Source organism: Propithecus coquereli, unplaced genomic scaffold (genome assembly GCF_000956105.1).
Source record: "Propithecus coquereli isolate 6110/MARCELLA unplaced genomic scaffold, Pcoq_1.0 Scaffold9, whole genome shotgun sequence".
NCBI lineage: Eukaryota > Metazoa > Chordata > Mammalia > Primates > Indriidae > Propithecus > Propithecus coquereli.
In genome coordinates, this window is record NW_012155284.1 from 8531321 (window position 1) to 8553232 (window position 21912).

Consider the following 21912-nt stretch of genomic DNA (forward strand, 5'->3'; position numbering starts at 1 on the left):
TAAGTGGTCAACTCATCTTATTCCTAGGGTTGGCCTTGATCCCAGCTGGACAGCAAACAAGCAAATACACACTATATTTTATTTAGGAGGAAGGAAGAAGATCCTTCCTCCTAAATAACCACATATGTTGACAACTTCTAGAGCCCGTCTTTCTCTGGGCAAAGCGTAGGGTGCTAAGGTAAGTCACTCTATAGAAGAGGTATGCTCCCAGGACAATGCTGCCAAGAGAACTAACTCGCTTTCACAAACACCTTTTCTGCTTGTAAGCTCATGAAAATGTTCCTTTTCTTCCTGCATTAAAAACATAACCACATAAATCTCTGCACAGGAGATAGAAAGGGTTACTCACTACTTTTCTTACTTTTTCAAACCTCAGAAGGCAACAATTACCACCTGCTAAGCCCAGCCAAGGACAATGCAGCAGGTACTCAGGACACCATCACTGTACCCCAACACCAACTTGCCCCTTGGTTTCCATGACCCACACCACAAGAGTGGGTTGCAAGTAAGAGGGAATAAGCAATGTAAACCCACTCCATTAGTAAGCACGCTGCAGATAAATGGCTCTTCTTCCTTTGGCAGTAAATTATTTTTGCATACTTAATAATTATTTTTAGTAAACTTTATTAATATGACTGTATTTCCTTAAAATATACAGGCTTTTGTGTTGAAATTATCTTTTAAATCCTTTCTTTATAATATCCATAAATCACTAAAATAGTATAAAATAGAAAGAGCAATTTTCTTAGGTACAAATTATTTTTTAAAGTTAATGCACACTCAAAAACTAAAACAAAAGAAGCAGAAACTTGGTTTAAAACACATGCATAGTTCTTTGCAAATCCCACAAAGACTGCACATGTTTAAATCAACAGGACTCTTTATTGTCAAGGTAACTCCAAGGTAACTCTGATTAAGTGAACCCAAAACATTTACCTTGTACTAAACTCCCATTTTTTTGTTTGTTTTTTTTTTTTTTAAAGAGCACTGCATGTACACAGAAACACAAAGGTAGATTCAAAGTGAAGAATGAGTAGTAGGTTCGCCTCCAAAATCTATACCTAAAGTATCTATATAATGAGAGTTTTATAAAGACGTGTATAAACACGTACTTCATCAGAAAACAGCCTGGCAAAGAAATGAGGAAAAGCAAGGTAAGAATATGAAAATGTCTAGTTTGGCTCTGGGGGAAAGAAAAGATACCGTGATCTACCTTGTTTGGATGCCCTTCGCCGAATCTTCATTTTGGGAAAGGAAGGCCAGGAGTAGTTAAAAGGTGAGTCGGAGTCAGAATCCATCTTTTTGTTCTGGCGAAATCAGCCGATTAAAGCGCAGAGACTCAGGAAGCACTCCGGGGCGTCCCCAGCCAGGAGGCAAGCCTCCCCGTGTGATGTCAAAAGAAGGAATGAGGCTGGATGAAACAGCTCCCAACACCGGAGAGAGAGGCAATAAATGTTTTGCTTCCTTCGGGCGTTCGGGCATGCAGACCGACAGGCAGGCTGTAAATATTAAAGCCAAACTGGGGAAGTAGAAGAGGGAGGCGGGAGCCCAGAGTCTCGCTGAAACATCGCAGTCCACTTTATTCAAAAGGGCACCGGGAGCAAATGAATCATTAACTCTCCTTTTCGTGTTCCTGGAAATGGAAATGAAGGAGGAAAGCAACTGGGGACTGAAAGGAGCTGCCTGGGATTCAAGAAAAGCCTCCAAGGGCCGCGCTGGTTTTGCTCTGGAGCCAGAGTATCCCTTCTCAGAAAAGCCGCCCTGTGCCGCGTCAGATAAAGGTTGAAGTTTATGCGGGTGGACAGCCAGAAAGCTGCGTCCGCAGGCAAAGAAAGGCTCTCAGGCTCGGGATAGGGCTCTTTCCAGAGCAATCTCTTCTTTCAGACGCCTGGCAGCTTGGGCAGATTGTCGGATCTAAGAGCCAAAACAGCTCCGATAATTCATTTACCAATCCGGGCTCGCTGTCCTTTTCAAGCCTAACGTGGTTGGAAGCTTTCACTTTTACAGAGAATTGTACCCATCTCATTAGATTCATGCAAAGTCACCTACGACTTGTGTTTAGCACAACTGAGGTATTTTCCTAAATTGTCACCAAGTCTGGCCGTCAATCATCAGGATTTTGGCGCCTTTATAGCTCTGATCTAAACTTTCAGTCCATCTCAATAGAGCTAGTGACTAATTTACCACAAACCAACAGTTGTTGCACAGTCTCCCTGAACAACTCTCCCGTAATTAGCATTCAGTAGAGGCTCATTACTGCCTCCCCATAAATCTTGACACTGCTCAAACTCCCTTCTCTGCTTCCCATAGGCCCACCAATAGCATGCCCCAAATAAGCTCAAGTACAGCAGTCAAGATCTGCGGTGTTAGAAAGTTTACCCCATAGAGGAGTCTCTTGAAAGCATTTCTTTCAGTAGCAACAATAATAAGAAGTACTGTGTTTTGTTTTATGAGTCGTCTGATGCCCATATAAACTAAAAGACGTTGGAAACAATATGAGGATCCATTCGACTCTGCAGATTTGGAACATGACAATATGTGTCTTAATTAACATTCATCTCTTCAATTATTTCCCAAAGTGTGGGCACTATTATACCACCTTGTGTAAGAAAATAGCTACATAGCCGGCTCTGTGACAGCTAATCCTGGCTGACTGGGGAGGGGTTGAGTGAGGGTCACAGACAGAAGAGAAGAAAGGAGAGAAAACACCTAATTTCAAATTTAAGTAAATCAGAATTACATAAATCACTGCTGTGTTTTTATATGGCTTGCCACAGAGACATACAACTTGAACAAAATACAACTAGAGGATAGTTGCAAACATTGCAACTAAGTGAAAAGAAATATGAATACATGTTCTACTTTGTGGCTTTTTATTTGAGAAATAATTACATATTTTTCCTAATCAGCTGGGTACAATTATAAGAATAAATAACTCTCAACCCTTATAACAGGTAAGAGTTTTAGCATACATGGATCTTTAATAAGAAAACATACAAAATCTTGTGGAAGAATGTTTACATTCAGTCTCAGTTTTAGAGCACAGAATAGCGTCTGGAATATTGAAGGCATTTGCAAAATGAATGATTTACAATAGTTGGTCTCCTATGTGAATGATCTTCACCCGGTGAATGAAGAATGTTTACATGACAACTATAGTATTTTTAATATGTGCTGATTAAAAACATATATCTTGACAAAAAAGCTATAAGAATTTTTATGAAGTGTTTAAAAATATATTAGTATTTTATTTATCACAACAGTGTCTACATTTGTGAAGACCAGTACCTCTGGGTAGAGAAAACTCATTGTTCTGAGACTACAAACAATACCAGGAACGTGCAAATGTCCATGGCCCCCTGGCTGCCTCCGCGATGTCAGCAGACCAAAGAAAGGGAATCTCTACTAGTATGGACAATCACCACACTGAAATAAAAGTGTTGGATCAGCAGATGGTGTTATCTTTCTTCAACTATACCTACTATTAAAGAATCCTTTGATATGCAAAATTTCTAAGGAGGTTAGAAATACTAAAGTCCTCATCCTTAATTGGTGGGGGTGGGTTTTGTAGCTCCTTGCTCCACTAAAGGTATGCTTATTATATTTTACTTATGCTATGGGAAAGAAGGAAACATGTTTTTTATTAAATTACAAACAGAACAAAAGTATTAATAATACGCTCCACAGAGGCTCCCTAACTAGTTGTACTAATTTGGTCAGAAATGTGACAAAATGTTCAGGAAGCTACACTACAGAGACAGCAGAGTTGGGGAAGAATTTCTCAGCTGGCATCAGAATGCAGGTGGGAGTGTCGGGGGGTGGCTATTCGTTTAAAATGCAGATTATGAGGTTCTCATCCCAGACCAGTTGAATCAGTCTGAAGGGGTCCAGGAACCTGCACTTACAAGCAGCAACAGCAGCCCCCGCCCATGCCAGGCAATTCTCATGCCCCTTAGAGCTACTTAACTAGGAGACAGATAAACCCAGGTCAACTTGTTACTGGAGCAGGCTTCTCTCTTGACCAGAAGTGACAGATCGGAAGAACTTCAGGGCGATGTAGACAGAGAGAGAGAGAGAAAGATGAAAAAAGCATGTCTATTAGTTAAGATGCCAGGGAGATTCATCTAAATCTAATTTTCCCAAAAGCATAGTTCTCGTTGACCAATTACATATCAAATGATTGTTGATAGAGAAATTATTCTGACAATGAAACTAGAACTACCCAACCAATATATGTGAGACAACCAACCAGTATGTTTGGCATACCTCAGATCTCAAGAGACTTCCCATTGTCCACATTTGCTTTACTACTTATCAATATTTTTTAAAGAATGAAATGATCTCCACCAACCAGCCACGCACAGTTCACATATAATATGAAGTAGAAAACACCGTGTCTGTACAGCCCTTTTCATTTCTAGGCCGGCTCACTTCCTTGCTCACCAAAGAATTTCTCCCAAATGTAGGCCATTTATTATCCTCTGTTTTTTTCTACAGTAATTGGGTTTTTGGGGTTTTTGTTGTTGTTGTTGTTGTAATTTTGTCAATATAATTGCATTTAAATTAATTCAAGGTGTTATTTACATATCATTCATATTCAATGGATAAATAAGACTGGCTGATTGCAATTGCAGTTGGCAGAATTCAATGATATACCCCCCAGGCCACCTTTTCACCAGATTTCATGCAGCTATTACAGTGTAAGAGTATAAATGGTTTCATAGGAGATACCTTCACCTTACTGTATCTCCTTTAATTAGAGAATCCTTTCCTTAAAAAATAACTTCTATGAGGTTATAATCATCCCCAGCAGATGCTGCTACCTTGAAGTTTCAGCTTTCTGAAAGACCTATGTAGAAAAGAAATTTTACTTGATCCTCCTCATTTAGACATGTAGTCTGCCTTTCAACCTTGAGAAAATTAAATCTATCCAAAGGAATATTTATATTTTGACTTGAATTATAGTATTTCTACAGTTTTCTTACCTGGCAATGGGCCCCCAAATTCCCTGAAGGCAACAGCTCTGTCTTACTCATGTTTTTAAGGAGCTGCAAGCTAAAAAGAAAAGTCACAGGTTTGGGAGATGCAGCTGGGCTCAAACAGTGGCTCTGTCACCTCCTCAGCATCCCTAACCAAGTCAGTCACACTTTCTGAGCCCAGTTGGGATCATCCCATGTATACTTCAGAGGGTTACTGTGAGGATCAATGAGATTATAACAGTAAAAAACTTAATACAAGTAGATTTTCAACAAGCTTTAAATATTAAATGTAAATAAAGCTTCTCTTTCATTATATTTCTCTTATATATCACAGACACTATTCTTATCTTGACCTTAGGAGTAATAGTTTGATTTTCAAAATTGAGACATGGCAATGTGCAAGGAAGATCCAAGAAAAACATACTAAGAAAGAGGAGGAAGAGGAAGAAGAGGAGGAGGAGGAGGATTTGCTTTGCTTCTCTGCTCCATTGTTAGGCCACCACAGACCACAGTTTTCAGCAGTGCTACACATCATTCCTGGGAAGTTACAAGAAAATCCAGACACAAGGAGGCAAGGCCCCTGAGGCCAGGACAAGCCTTTCCTGGATGACTTGAGCCAGTGCAGTAACAATTTAAATATGTGCTTCACCATTTGTGGCCTTGACTTCTTGCATTAGGTGAAAATCAAGGATGGTCAGACTTCCTCAAAACCCTAGAAGCCACCATGTCGTATCTCAGCAAGTTCAACACAAGCAGTTCTTCTGTTGGACTAATCATCGTTACTATGGTCAGGCGCCAGGTGAAATGGTTGGCCTTCATTGACAGGCCAAGTTACAGAGAAAATGAGGATCTTTACAAGCGTGGTTCTCATTCGTGTGCCCAGATGCTCCCACTCTGAGACGCACGCTGGGAACAGCATGTTCACATCTCCAGTGTCACACTCACTCCAGACTTTATACTCACAGAGTGGAATGATGGGTGGAACCACCCCAAGGTTTAAATTATTATTTTTCTCCCTACCTCCCCTCCTTCCCCTTGGTTCTCCACAGAGCCCATAAAATTGAATTCACATAAAATAGACATGAATTGGGAGCATGGTGCAACCATTGGTGTCATAAACAGGAATCTCATGTTGCCACCATCCATAATACTATCTTACTTAAAAAAATAAGAATGTTTTAATTTCTTATCTACCTTTATTACTTTTATTTATTTGAACAAAATAAATACCTGGACCTGCAGAGATTCTGATATGCCCCTTTACATCATCCTATTCTCTAAGGAAAAAAAAAATAACACAACCTAGAAGCCCAACAAGAAGAAATTGCTTGATTTATGATATGTCTACATGAAATAAGAAAAAAAGAAAATATTCAAAATACCTCAGGGCAGAAAAATTACAGATTTCCTGACTGAAGCAACATGTTAAAGAGTTGTATTGTCAAAGATTCTACCAGTGTTTAATATCGCTACAGATATAAGTTCTATTTAGATCAACCACTTAAGAAAAAAACAAACGAAAAACCTTGGTGGATCTCTTTTTGTTTTAAACATTGAGGTTTCTGAGCATAACCTGAAAGGAAAGAATTAGGACAAACTTGCTAAGTTGTTCTGAAAAATAAATCATGAGGAATTTTGGATTTATCTTGCAGAAGCAGCATGGATAGTGGATGTGAGGGGTCCTGGAGGTGAGAGAAGCAAGAACATGAACCTGAGTGTGGGAAGAGGAAGGGTCGAAGGGTAGGGAAGTATCTTGCTATGGCCTCAGGAGAAAGAAATTCCTCATAATAGAAGAACCCATGGATTTAGAGAGAATGACATCTAAAATTACATTTTAAGTTGTTTTCTGATAATGTTCCAATACCAATTTTCCCAAACCTTCAAAGAAAGTCTTTTACATGCCAAAGACTTATTCACAGACTTATTTTTTGTCAATTTTAAAATTCAAAGTTCAACTTAATGTTCTACAGACTTTTATACTGTCATTCACATGTAAATAAGTTATCTATGAGGTATGAAATGAGCAAAGAGTTTAAATAATTTTAACATAAACTCTAAAGTCCATAGCTGTGAAGCAAAAATGCACATAAAATATGATGAATAATACTGTTTTTTTAAAAAGGGTAGGTTCATCTTGTATATGCTACTGGAGTGTTATTGCTTCTAGGCACTTTCAATTGACAGAGCAAGAAAATATATATGTGTATCCTCACCTATGTATATACACATATCTACTAATATTTCTATATGTAACCATGGATATCTGTATTAACTAAACATGAGTGTATACTGATATCTACAACTCTAATCTATTACCACATGGATCATTCTAGCCTCTTCCCCTTGTTTATCTGTAAGCTCCCACTCCAATAGTGAGAAATCTGGCACCCACTAGCCATAATTCATTTACTTAATTGCCTAATTCCAGTATACATGTAGAGTGGCATCAAAATTGTCAACTGTACCCCTGTGAGAAAATACTTTATCAACTAGAGGACAGTGCTTATGTACAGTTTCTTTTGCCTTTATTCTTACAGACTTTACTCATTTCCAAAGTGAATAGGTCTGAACCTCCCCTCCCACCCAAAATCCCCTTCAATAAGGTGGCTTCATACATTTGTAATACAGTTAAAGCAGTTAGATCACTTTGTCACATTCTGCATTCCATCTTTAGGATACCCGAACCTCAAGTGCTTTGGTTTGGGTTTTTTTTGTTTGTTTGTTTTGGCACATATTAAAGTTTATTCTGTGTGTCATAAAGTTCCATGGGTTTTGACAAATGCATAGTGTCATAGAGCCATAATTAAAGAATCACAATTTAAAAAAAAAATACACATACAATGATGAGGATATGTAAAAAGGATACAAGAGCCAACTAAAATAGTTCCTGACTACCAAAGCTGAAACATTTTAACAAATAAAGTAGTATTAGATTATTACCCAAAGTATAAAATAAATATCCCTGACTCTATACAGACATAAATAAATCATTGAATAAGTGATTTGAGGAGGGAGGATACAAATCTCCCACGTATAAGAATTCCAGGTAATTTATGTAGATATTCCACCTACAAAAAAGTATACAGATAACTCCTCACTCCTTAAGTGTGGAAATTATCTCTACATGGTGACTTCCTTTCAAAGAGCACAACATGGAAAGGGTAGTGAGGAAGAGTAACCGTACGGTAGAGAAACCAAACACTACCTCAGCCAGGTGATTAAGGTCAATATCAGCAGTGATAATTAATGCTGATAGTATATACTCTTGATATGGTCTGATGAAAATGACACTTTACCTATGTGGTCTTCCTCCCAAAACCCATAACCTCAGTTTAATGTTGGTAAAAACATTATAAAAATACCAACTAAGGGACATTCTACAAAATATCTGACCAATACTTATAGTATCTTGAATGGGATCCTGGAACAGAAAAAGGAAATTAGGTAAAAAGTAAAGAAATCTAAATAAAGCATGTAAATCTAAAATTGTTCTAAAAATAAAGTTCATTAAAAAAAATTTTAAAGAATGGGAGCAAAAAGTACAGAATCTATGTTCACCAAATGTTTGTGGAACTAATGCTAAAAGAATGTTTGCATCTCTTATTCAAATACGTAGAATTCAAGTCAAACATTACACTCCATTTACTTTTGCTTATGTTCTCATTATGTGAAGTTACCATGCAACTCAGAGGGAACTCATTAGACATTAACATATTTTATATAGAAAATAATTCTAATTTATTAGAAACAAATAATGTCTCTTTGGGGTTAATATGGTCCTACAAGTTAATCCCCTGAGAAGTTCCTGTTTGGCACCTGTTGGGTAGGTGAATCTATCTCAGTCAGATCAGCTGAAATTTTGCTGGCAGACAAATCTCAAGCACTTGGATGAAGCCACCTAAGCTCACTCAAAGGTTTCTTCTCAACTTCTAGACACCTTCAACTTCACTCTTTATTCTCATACTTTGTTATTTTCAATATTATGAAGAAACAATACACTGTTTCCTCGTGGGTCTCCTATATGATCTCTGATTGTGTCCCTTCCTTCTATACTTTACTACATATCTCTTCAGCAGAATCTCCCAACGTGAAACATGATTCTGAGAGTGACAGCTCAGGCATGTGGAATCACCAGGATGCTCCAGAGGCACTTCAGGCTCTCCTCTGTCATTTAGCTGGCAGTCTCAGTCCCTTTGCAGAGGAACCCTGGTGTTAACAGCAGTGGTGTTTAACAAGGAACTCGATCCTGTGCAGAAACTCTCTATGGACAAGATTAGAGAATGCAAATCTAAGTGACAGGCGTCTGGAGGACCTGTTGATACTGGCCCAGAGTATCAGCAAGAACTGGAGTGGGAGCTTTTTAAGCTTAAGCAAATATATGGTAAAGTACACATGAATACATTCCCTAACTTCAAATGTGAAGACCTCAAATTTAAAACCATCGAAAAACCCTGATCCTAAGGAAATAAAGTAAAATTAATCTGGTAATCTGCCATGGATTAGTTGTACAACTAATCAGAAGTATCAGAATAAGCATACATTTCACAACTATCAAATGTTCTTTTAATTCTGATTCCAAGTAAATTATTTGGTGATGTAACAAAAAAACAAAAAACAAACAGAAAAAAAAAAAAAACAAATTCTGTTAGCTTTGCCCATGCCTTAAGTAAGAGGCCATGTTTCATAAAAAATGTCCTCTAAATTAGCTATTCTCAAAGTTAAAGCAAATTGTCCCAATAAATTGTTAGGGCTTGTACTGCCTAGTGCAAAAGCTAACCAGAATTTTAATTGCCCTAAAGTCCTTCCAAGGATTAGCCACTGGATATGCATTAAAAAAAAAAAAAAAAGCCTAAACTCATACAAACACACTTACACTGCAATCAAGCCTTCTGCCCATTGATCCCTCTGTGAGTGTAGCCCTTTTGGAAGTGCCTGCACACACAGGTATTCTGAAGTGTGTCAACACAAGAAAAGGGGAAGAAATGCCTGGGTGTCACTTTTTAACTTTCCATAAAACAAATTTTATAAATACCATTTCCAGAAAATATTTCATAATTTTCATTTGTTTCATGTTTTATAAATCAGTTGTAGTTTCCATAAGAGTTTATAATTGTTTGAAATGCATACTCTAATTATTTTACTTAAACATCAAAATAAAGGGATTTTTAGGGATGGAAACTATGTAATTTAATTACTCACTAAGCCAATTTATTTGGGGATGAGGATCTTATTTTGGAGAAGGAAAAATACAGAGTTCAGAGAAAATACTGCTATTTTTCCCTCCCTTATTTACATTTCAGAAATTAAGTTGGCTCATAAGATGAAAGAACAAGGCAATTTAGAATATAATAAAGGTAGGTTAGTGTAATACTAACGCCAAACATCAGACATCCTTGTAACGCCCTTATGACATTAATTCAAATATCAACCCACTCCCTTCATCCCATTCTGTCCACGTCAAAGTCCAATAAATAGCTCTGTGACAGCAAATTACAGTCACTTGATTCCTTCTTAATGTTCAAAAATAATTAATTTTTAAAGGTTTAAATTTAAGTTTAAAGGTTTAATTTAGGTCTAAGTGGTTGGAGAATTTTTCAATACTTTTTTTTTTAAGTTTTCACATTTCCCACAGATCCGTGATATTGATGGCGATAATCACTGAAAATCTGTGAACCTAATACAAATGGTTGAACTCAGTTGTAATCAGTTGAAATAACAATAGAATCTTATTCTCCAGTTCCAAAAATACTGAAAACCCAGTAAGGTAGGAGTGACTTCAGCATTGCTGAGCTCCCTCAAGGATCTCCGACTGTGGTTCTCAAACTTGGCTGCACCTGGGAATCACCAGGGTCCCTGTTGGAACAGCTAGATGCTCAGGCTACATTCCGGACCAATGAAATCAGCCTTCTCTGGGGGTGGGACTGAGCTTCGGTATTCTTAAAGCACCAAGGCAATTTCAATGTGTAGGCAGAGTTTAGAACCATGGATAACAGAGTGTTTAGATTAGCAGCTCCTAATCTTAACCAATATTCATGTGGCTCTTTTTATGTTACATAGGCAGAACATTAGCCCGTCACTACACCACACAGCATCCTGGACTTAGGACTTATAATTTAACATGGTTTTTTAATTAGAAGAAAAGACAGTAAGATAGACTATATACCTCCAGCAAGGTTTTAGTTTCTTCACGTTTCCTAGTCTACATTACATATAAACATAAAAGTCCCAAATACTCTATTTATGGGATAAAAGTATGTCAATAAATACTGCAATGTCTCATTTAAAGAAAAATGCTTCATTTACCTTGCACAAGAAGAATTTTACCCTAACTATGAAGCCACAAATATTAAAGGCTGAACACACTGGATAAGAGAACCAAATTGAGCTCATAACAATCAGAATTCCAATAGTCAGCAATTTTTCCTACCAAAAACAATTTTTAAAACCTCAACCACCACAATAAGAAAATTTCATTGAAGTGAATAAAAAGAATAAAATTTGAGTCAGAATTTATATAAATAACTGCATTCCCAATGGTCTTCTTGGCATACTTTACCATCCCCTAGACCTCTTACTTCAAAACCAGATCACTGGTAAGTCTTAGTTTGTGGTAGAGAGATGACTCCCAAAAAAAAGAAAAAGAAAATAGAAAAAGGGGGATTCCACATAAGCTTTTGTAGCCTGAGGCACAGAGAGCTGCCAAAATTAGGCTTGCAAATGTATTTTTCAGAAGGCTAAGAGCTCTGCTAAGGTGCCCTCTCCTTTCCCCCGTTTTCCTTCTTGTTTCATGAAATATTCTTGAGGTTTCAATATAGATATATTAAATAACAGCCAATAGAGGGTCATCTTCCACTGACACAGGTTCCAGCTCTTAAGATTCCATGCTTAAGAACCTCTTTGGGGCTGGGCTCAGTGGCTCACGCCTGTAATCCTGTACTCTGGGAGAACAAGGTGGAAAGATCACTTGAGGTCAGGGGTTCGAGACCAGCCTAAGCAAGAGTGAGACCCTATTTCTACTAAACATAGGAAAAATTAGCCACGCATGGTGGAGCATGCCTGTAGTCCCAGAGGCTGAGGCAGGAGGATGGCTTGAGCCCAGGAGTTTGAGGTTGCAGTGAGCTATGATGATGCCACTGCACTCTAGCAGGGGCAACAGAGAAGGACTCTGCCTCAAAAAAAAAAAAAAGATCCTCTTTGAAACCATCTCAAAACTTTATTTTCACAGGCAACTCTAAAGTGCTGTTTTCTGAGTATTTACAGCTCAGTAACATTAATTCCATTTCCAAACTTTTAGTTAATATAAGAAGAAAGAGAAACTAACTAGTTCTATTTATTTGGTTGTCTGCCAAACTAGCAGTATTGACTGTACTGTCTCGATCCAGCTCACAATAGTATCCACAGGCCTGGACCTCTACCAGACATGCTCTCAAATGGAGGTCTTGAAAACCTATTTAGAGATCGCCTAACATTTTGTTTTAGAGGAACTATGCCTTTGGACCTTCCAATCATTTATGACCAGTTTCCCTTTGCTGATGTTTTTTCTGCACTTCCTGTGGAAGGGCTGGGGAGCTTTGTTTCTCCCTCTTGGTCTTGTCTATAGTCATGAAAGGTCTGTGTCTTCTAGGTTGAGAAATCTGAACCTCACATCTTACTGTTTGTTTCTGTCTGTTTCTGCTTCCTTTTCTTCCCAACTGGTTTTATTTGCGGGGGGGAGGGGTATTAAATCAGGTTTCCCTCCACATCCAGCTTTGGTTCATCTGTCTCCTGGTCCCAACACCCACCAAGAGGTTTTACTTTCCTCATGTTACATGTAAGTCATAGGCAACAATAGCAATGAAGTGGCCCCAAGCATTAAAGAATAGCTGTGACTGGAGCCCCACATATACTGATCAGGCTGCTCTATAAAATCAACAGTATGTATTATAAAAAGGGGGGTTTGGGGGACTAATAAATACTTATGGGGAGGACCTATGCCATTTCCTTTTCTTCTTACTAAAATAATCCATGTGTTTTCCACAAAAATATATAGCATCATTTTAATCCACTTTCTAAAATGGAACTTACTTATGGTATATAATGTTAAATGAAAATGCAGGACAAAAATTCTCTTGTTTTCATGATCACAACTATGTAAAAAAGTGAATGCAAAGGAAAAATGCTAGTAGGAAATTCGTACAAATTTAATAGTAGCTGCCTTGGGGTGGGAGAATTATAGGAATTTTTCCTATTCTTTCTAAAATTCCCAATTTTTCTACTGTGAACATTTATTAGTTCTGTAATTATAAGACTAAATTTTTTTCCAAGAGGTTTATTTAGCAAGATATGTTTAAATTCCTCACTGGCACTTGCGCCAAGCCTCCCGCTCCCTAACCAGCTAGACCTGAGCAGCAGACGCGCCACCACTTCGTGCCCACAGCTGCAAGGCACTGAGACTCCCCAGGCAAGGAGGAGGATGCCAGCCCATCCCACCCCCACCTCCCCTAGTGTCTCTGTCTCCCTTCCACCTTCCCCCACAGAGAAAGGTAAGACGTGCTCACACAGTTGTTGTTTTGACATGACAGTTTCACCGATCCTTCATTTCTCCCACGCAAATAGTCACGTGATATCCAGCTTTGGTTCCTCTGTCTTCCTCGGGCCGACTCCCCCAGTCCCAACACCCACCGAGGAGTTCTCTTTTCCTTATATAAGTAATAAGCAGTAATAGCAAGAAAGTGGTCCAAAGTATCAAAGCATACCTTGACTGGATATAATCTTTAGTCCAATGCAGACCTTGGGTGATAAGTTATTGGAGGAAAATCAGCTTTGGTATGAGCACCACTGCATCTGGTCTGTCACCCCCAACCTCACTCATGCTGTGGAGTATCCCTTGCTCAGGGAGTAGGCACATCACTTTCCCAGAGCTTCTGTAACCCCCTGAGACGCTGGCATTCTGACTTCACAGTCCTCAAGCAAGAACTTAACTTTTAGGTAGACATCTTATTTCTAACCAAAACCACACAGTTTTATTTTTTCAAATTCAACCTCTTAAAAGTAGAGTTTTCGAGACAGTGACTCATCCAGCCATTCACAGCTTTGCTGATTCAGTGATGGTTTATGCGTCTTTGTTTGCAATTGGGATTCCAATACTGCGTCCAGCCCACCGTGTTTCCCACAGGTCGTCCGCCTTTTCCACCTAGACGTGCACTCTTTCTCCTCAGCACAGCATTCGCTGCTGCCCACTGTTGATTTTGCCTCTGCTTAATGTTTTGATCCTATATTTTCTTTTTCTTTTTCTTTTTGAGACAGAATGTCTACAGTGTCGTGGCATCAGCCTAGCTCACAGCAACCTCAAACTCCTGGGCTCAAGCAATCCTTCTGCCTCAGCCTCCCGAGTAGCTGGGACTACAGGCGGACACCACCAGGCCTGGCTAATTTTTTCTATTTTTAGTAGAAACGGGGTCTTGCTCTTGCTCAGGCTGGTCTCAAACTCTTGATCTCAAGAGAATCTCATGCATCGGCCTCCCAGAGTGCTAGGATTACAGGAGTTAGCCACCGCGCCCAGCCACTTGATCCTATTTCTTAATCACTTTTAGTGCCATTTACTTGAACTTAATGGACCCTTTCTTCCTTCTTATTGTCTGTATTGACTCATTTCATTTCATCTACCAATTTCCTCCAAATTCTTTGCCTTCTCTCCCCATTCTACCTGCCTAGAATATGCATATGAAGGAGTCCCACCCTCCACTACGACAGCAACAGAACCAGATCTCTCAGCCCTTCAGCTGATGACTCTTCCCTTTGAGCAAAAGCCAGGTCCTTACAACATCCCCAGAAAGCAGGGCCATCACTCCTAGACTCAACATAAATGTCATCTTAATGTCAGCTTCTGACTGAGGTGGTTCTGGGGCACTGGTTTGGATGCACTTACCAGTTGCTACCCACCCACGACATTATTCCTCCAGCCAATAGTCATTTTTGGTGTATGAACTAATGGCCAGTGTGATTCTTGCTGCTTGAGGGGTCAGTAAGAACAACATAAAGGAAACACCAGTATGCACTGTCCAATACAATAAAATTAAACAAAGTTAAAAACTCAGTTCCTCAGTCACACGTCACATGCTCAAGAGACATAGGTGGCCACCAGCCACTGTACTGGACAGCACAGCTAGTGGACACATCCATCATCACACAAGGTCCTGCTGGAGCAGCACTGATGTAGTGTATGAGGCCACACTAACTCACATCACACAATTTGGAACAATACAAGTCAGCAAAGACTTACGCCTCTGTCGCACGTCATTTACCAGCATTTCCTCAGAGACCGGGCAGAACACGAGCATATATAAAAAACAAAGATGTTTTGAAGTGGCTCTTGGGAGAGCCATTTCCTATCCCAGATTCCAGTTCACCAACAGACTATTGCTCACCTCTTGCTGCCCCCTTCTCTGTCTCAGAAGGTTCTTTTAAAATCCGTTATCATTTCCTTTGCATAAAGTCAGGGGACTTTATTAATCCAAAAGTTTAAATGAACAAAAAAGCAAATGCTAGCCCCAGAAACACTCATTCACAGATCTTCTCATAAATCACTGGATTAAAGTTGTACACATTTGTCTCTCTCAAATCCTTGATAGCAATCATCTTCAGACACAATGATGTTACTGACAAAATGCTCAAATTAGGTTGAGCTACTGCAATTTTCATAGCACATCTTCTCACCCAGCAAGTATACTGGTCTGAGATTGGAGTGAGTTTTTAAAGCTTAAAATGAAAATCTTCCTACCATTTAATACTTTTAACAGCCAACCCCCTGCCCACCACAACAATTTGTCTTGGTAAACATTCTTCAAAGCTAACATTCCTGGGAGCATGATGCAATTTGTAGATGAGACATCCTGTATGTGTGAGTAACAGCTATGCGCCTGGCTTCGGTGGCTCACGACAGTATCTATATGGACATGTTTGCTTTCCTTTTGCCTTCCTCTTTCCCCCTTCTGGAAGTAAATTATTACTCTTACCTTATATAGCAAAAACATTAAGGGCGTGTATATTGCTTAGTGTTGGTCTAAGTTTCTGTTCCAATTTCAGTAGGACCTCATGCAGGGAGGTCCAGCCAACCACCTCTGGCTCATGGCCAAGCTACTAGCAACACCATCAGACGACACCAGACACCACGGGTGCTTCCTCCTCACTCTACTCTGTGCTGTGTGATTTCTGAACAACTGTAACTGCTCTGTCATGTGTCTGCTCAGCATGCCAACCACAAGCCCCTCACCTCCAGTGAGCCCCCTGCACGAGTAGGCTCACAGTGACTCTGCAGGTCATTTACCTTTGCTATTAAACTCACCCTGGGCACTGTCTTGGTTTTCCCTGGTGTCGTATCAGCTTGAGCACTCAGCCACCACCACCACCACCAGCAGCAGCTTGCCCCCTGCAATTCCTAAGGCTGCTCCACCCATGTGTGCTTTCCAGGTGTGTGAGCTGCCTCACCTTTGCTGCATCTGAAGAAACCAACTGGGAGGTTTGTATTCTCATGCTTCCCACCTTCCTGCCCCAGAGGGCTTCACAGATCACCCAGGTACCCAAACAAGGCACCTGCTGAGAGCCCAGCCTATGTCCTCAAAACCCCATCAGCTTCATTTCACTCTGCTCACCTCGAAATAACTCAAGGGATGAGTCTGGGCCCCAAATTAGCCTTGAAGAATAGAAAATGTATGGGAAGGAGATTTAGGGAGGTGTCCTCAGGGAGGTATGAACTAGAATATTTGTGGGCAGATGAGAATTCCCAGGTCCACGGGAGGAAATACCTCCACCCTGCCCAGGGAGCTCCAGGCTCCTCTGAAAGGTCACCCACATCAGAACAAAACTCCAGAACAAGTGTCTGGTCTTTCCTGAGCCCAGGGGGTAGTTCACATAGGCTCAGCTCCAAGGGGACCCCATTCGGTATCAAAATGGCATAATGGTATGCTTGGGGTTTCTGGGGGCAGGCAGAATGAAGTTATGGTCTCACTTCTACCATCTCTCTACCTGTGGCTCAGGTGCTTCCCTTGAAACTGAAGCTGGAAGTGCCTACTTCATAGGAATAACAGGGGAACACATGCCATGTCCCATAAAACTGCCCAGGAAAAGCTTTGACGGCTTTGTTTTGCTTTATAGATTGTACATGGAGTCTCAACCCCTGAAATCATGATATTATAACTGATGCTACAAAGAAAATGCACCTGGTTTTAGAAAATAAACAAGGTTCTCAGGAATGAATATTTCATACTAAAACATAGGTTCTTCCTGTCTACTGTATACCTGGATCTACAATACCCCTATGAATGCAGGCAAAAGCAAGATTTTGGACATACCCAAACCTAGGCTGCCCTGGTCTTCCTGTTCATTCAGTTGAACCACCAAGCTTTTTTCACACTGAAAAAGATAAAGTCAGGTAGATTTTTAAAATTACTTATATGCTAAACTAATGTTTATTTTTGCGAACTAGAAAAACAACCCAGGAAAGCATCAGTAAAAACATGTTACATGTATGACCAAACGTAAACAGAAAACTAGTCTTGAACTTAATTAATATTATTGAAGAGCTAAAAATAAAGAAAGGATCTGGCCCAAGCTGAAACCCCTGAAAACTGTCCATAGGTTATCTTACTCTCAGAGAATTTCTCTCAGATTTATTCCTACAACCATATTGTTGTCGAACATCCATAGAGATCAAACTTCAAGTTCAAATTTACTTGGGAAAATGTATACAGTCATCTTGCATATACAACTAAAACTCAGAGAGATAGCTAGGTTTAGTCATAAAAAGTAGAGATTAGAAATGTGATAAAAGAAGCTGAATTTCAAGCTATTCTGAATGGGACTTGGGGCACATCTTTTTTGTGTATGTGAGTTTTTTTCTATTTTTATTATCACTAAATCTTCATTTCTACTTAAAGTCTGGAGAGAAGTGCAAAGAAGAAAGCAGGGCAGGGAGTCATTACCTTCACATCCTCCTTTTCAGACGATGATCTGCTGGACACCAAATTCTTAATCTCTGCGAAAGGAATAATTCTCATCAGGATCTGCTGATTGGAGCTTTTGTAAAAAGAAGAAGAAAACTAGACGACAGGTATAAATGAGTTGCCCAGGAGCCGTCTGCACAGAGCTAGGTTTTGAGATTAGGCTTCTTAAAAATCAACTCTCCACAGACCAGAGTATCTGATAACCTGACTGCTCATGCTCGGGTATTATTTGTGTGGACCAAGATGTAAACAAGCCCAGGAGTTCTCACAGGAAATCCTGAGAGGAAAAAAGATCATTAAATAAATAAATGCCCTTGATTCCAAAGGAAGGCTGCTCACTACCGAAGGCTCCTCAAAATAGCACAGATTGTAAGGACGTGACTCGTACCTACCTGAGAAAATCCCACATGTCTATTTCCTCAAATACTACAGATTTCCATATGTTTCAAAAAAGCACAATTCATTGCAGAAGAGGTCTGGCTTTTCCTCGCGCATCACCGAAGATCGAGAACACTGGTGCAGGCCTCAGCCTCGACCTCAGCCAGGCAGCGCCAGGCCAAGCAGTCACCAGCCCTGGGCATGCCGGGTGTCCTCTTTCTGAATAAGGTTTTCCTGGAATCAGCAGTGGTCGGGGTGTTCTGGGATGAACAGGAAGGTTCACTTAAGGGGGCATTTTTCTCTGTGGTTTGACTGATTTGTTCTCTTTCCAAATACTCAGTTGCCCATAAACAAGAGCCACTGATGTCAAAATAACGACCAAGAGCAGGTTTGGGCCTGGGAAAATTAAAGTGTTGGACACCCCTAGAAAAGGCAGATAACTAAAAATCTTCACCCCGAATTTGTATTAATATACAACATTGTGGGGTCCCAGGCCCTTTTCCGGACCCTTGTTCCCACCCCCACCCCATAGCCCTGCTTGCTGCTGACCCCGGAGACCCCAGAGTTGTCCCAGCAGGTTCATTAACTAGACATTCCCCACTCTTCTTTGCCTCTCCTATTTATGTAAGTTACCTAATGTCTCCAACCTCCAGGTAGATTTACTCAAACTCTTTTTACTACCGGGTAACAATGCCAGGAGTTTTCATCTGTGTTTCTGCTTAGAAAAAGTTCGACGTATTCATTTATATGGCTCCCATGACACATTGTAACAAAGATGACAAAGGGCAAGGATGGAGCAGAGAAGCCAACAATCCCACTTATCATGTGTTTTTAAACGTCTGTGTAGCAATAACTTTGAATTTGCTTTATATCAAGTAATACTACATATGTGCTCTATAATAGTATATTGCTCTTGAATTTTTCTATACTAAAAATAAAAAGGTAATAAGTTCAATTTTTTGTGGTTATGTCAAATGCTCTCACCAGGGAATGAGGACAAAGTTCTAGCTGACACCCAGCCTGGGCAGCTGGTGTACAAGTATCCATGCTTGCCTTTAGATGCATGTCCCATACAAGGCCTCCAGGTGGCAGCAGAGTAACATCTGCATGAACGGCATCGCCAGCGTAAAAACGTCAAAATGGGCCTACCTCATCCTTCAAGAGCTTGCTTTTAAGTGCCAAAGTCCAAAACACATGGTTAAAATACAGTTTTGCATCCCACTGCATAAATGCAGAAAATTTATGTGAAACACTTAACATGGTATTTGCCACATTATAGGTACAGAGTAGGGGTTTTGTTTTGAAACTCACATACTCAAAACCTAAAAATTGGGATAAGAAAGATAGCACCAAAGTGTTAAAAAAAAAAAAAAAAAGAAGAAGGGAAGGATATCCAGAACCAAAGTTTCAACAGGCATATCTGCATAAACATCAAGAGACACATCCATTTATTTTGCCTGTTATAGGATATTCCTTTAAAGCCATCTCTGACCATAAACTCTTAAATAATAATTATACTGCATTTACAAAGAATTCTGTACATATAGGATTTATCCAGAAGAATGGTACCCATTTTATTCCAGATTGCTAATGAAAAAGGTGGTATCATCTGCTAATTCAGTTTGAAATAACAAAAGATGTGTTCACACCTGGTAGTAGGTTCCGGTTCCAGCATCTTTCCCCCTCTTAAAAGGCAGTGAGCCAGTCTTTGCACATTGCCACAAGTACATTTTTCCTTACAGTCTAATGACATTTGTCTTCATTTTAAAACAAATATCACAAACTATATTAAAGTACACAAGTCCTCATAAAAATACTTCATTTTAAAAGTAACTTTCAAATTTATAGTCTTTATCCTAAAATCATTAAGTAATATTTGCGACAGTGTACAGATTCAGGATAATAATGTATCTTTAATTAATCTAGGGCTAAACAGAACTGTATCTTAGAGCTTTCAAAGAGTCTGGCATTCATTCTACCAGAGTTTAATTAAATTGCTCCAGGAGAGTTTCTGCTAAATTAGTAGGATCCTTTTACACTAACCTGCTGTACCACCAATTGCACAGTGCAATCAAACCACTCATTGCTATAGCAACCTTCAGCAGATAATGATATCAGTAACTCTACCTATTTTGTTTTAAAGGCCTATTAATCTTGCCTTCAAGGCCCACCCAGAAGTAAGGATTATCCCTCTAAATGAGACTTACCAAACTTGATAAACGTGTTTTTTTTATTGCCAAGCTGTAATGGAACAAGAGATAATCTCTAATACTTATGTTCACTAGTGATACTGCACCAGCAAATAGGGTTTTTAAAACAGGGTTAAGTAGCTGTAAGATTAATACCAGTGTCTCATTAAGAAGCAGATTCATCTAAAAGATCTCAACTTTGTGTACAAGTCTCACTGTCTTCTTTTGCAAAATGAGACCACAGAGCCTAGACTTAAGCAAAGAAAAGGCTTTACACCAAAAATACAGGATGCTCGGTATTTTCCTTTAATTACCATCTGGCTGTGCCAGAAGAATCATGATCAGAGCCAGCCAGACCACCAGTGCTGCCCTGTCCCTACCCTCAGGTTTAACCGTCCAGACCAAGGCCACCGCAGGCTTGGATCTGCAGGGCAGCGTCAAAAGCATAGCTAGAAAACGAGAGTCATGCTCTCAGTCTGCTCTGCCTGCCCCACAAACGCCAAAAGAACACATTGATATAATAGTAGGTGTTTATTAAAGCCCCATGTGCCCCTCTGGCAATACAGAGTGGGTAGTTCATAGTCTTTGAATGAATCCTTTTCTCCCCACAGGCTGTAAATTCTGGGAGGGCCAGGACCAAATAGATTTTGGCCCAACACTTGTATCTCCAGTGCCCAGGAGGGTGCTAGGCACAAAATAGGTGCCAAATAAATGCTTCTCTCCTCCACCTACATCTGGTGGACGAAAGATACAGTGGATTGTTAGATGAGCTGATCAGGACGGGAAAGAAAAAGTTGCTTTCTTTTTTGAATTACGAATTGAAACACTTCCGATACTAGCGCCATTTTATCCCAACTTCTGAACTGCCAGATTGGTGGACAGATGAACTCTATTCTCTTTGCTTCCTCCCACCCTTCCAGCTCTGTAAATCCAAAAGCCACCCCCTTTCCTCTCCAGTTATGTATGTGTTGGTGTTTCACTACTAACTACTCTGCCTCCATGTGTTGCTACACTGTTTTATCACAGTGTACAAATGCAATTCTCAACTGCCAGAGAATTGAAATGGCAAAGGGAACAAACTTGAGAAACCACCTGTCACTCTAAATTCAGAGTCTCTTATAACACAACACTTTGAACTTTTGTTTCAATATTGCAATTACTCCTTTTTTTTCTAAAAGTGGCAATACTAATAAGAACCTTCATTGTGCTTGCCCAGTATAAACATGGACTGGGAGAAACAATGACACACTTATCTACAGAAATATCAAAAGGAGACTTGTTAGTCTAAGAGCCCCAACATTTCATTCAATTCAACAAGCTCGAATGGTCCCTACTGAACAGTAGCCAGGGAAGATACCAAGACAAGGAAAGAAATTCTTACCTTCA

At 39.7% G+C, this 21912-nt stretch overlaps 1 protein-coding gene and 1 pseudogene across 2 annotated transcripts in view; one reads left to right on the forward strand and one right to left on the reverse strand.

Moving 5' to 3' along the window:
• Positions 1 to 21912, reverse strand: part of ARHGEF28 (Rho guanine nucleotide exchange factor (GEF) 28) — a 310356-nt gene that overhangs the window by 139135 nt on the left and 149309 nt on the right. The window contains exons 8-9 of one of the 2 annotated variants that reach the window (XM_012664526.1): positions 17939 to 17991; positions 17309 to 17369 (exon numbers count right to left, since the gene is read on the reverse strand). In XM_012664526.1, coding sequence (XP_012519980.1) covers positions 17309 to 17369; positions 17939 to 17991 — 114 coding nt within the window. Of the gene's footprint in view, positions 1 to 1213; positions 1371 to 17308; positions 17370 to 17938; positions 17992 to 21912 lie in introns of those variants that run through there. The other variant, XM_012664527.1, reaches the window with a different exon arrangement.
• Positions 9074 to 9434, forward strand: LOC105826487 (annotated as a pseudogene).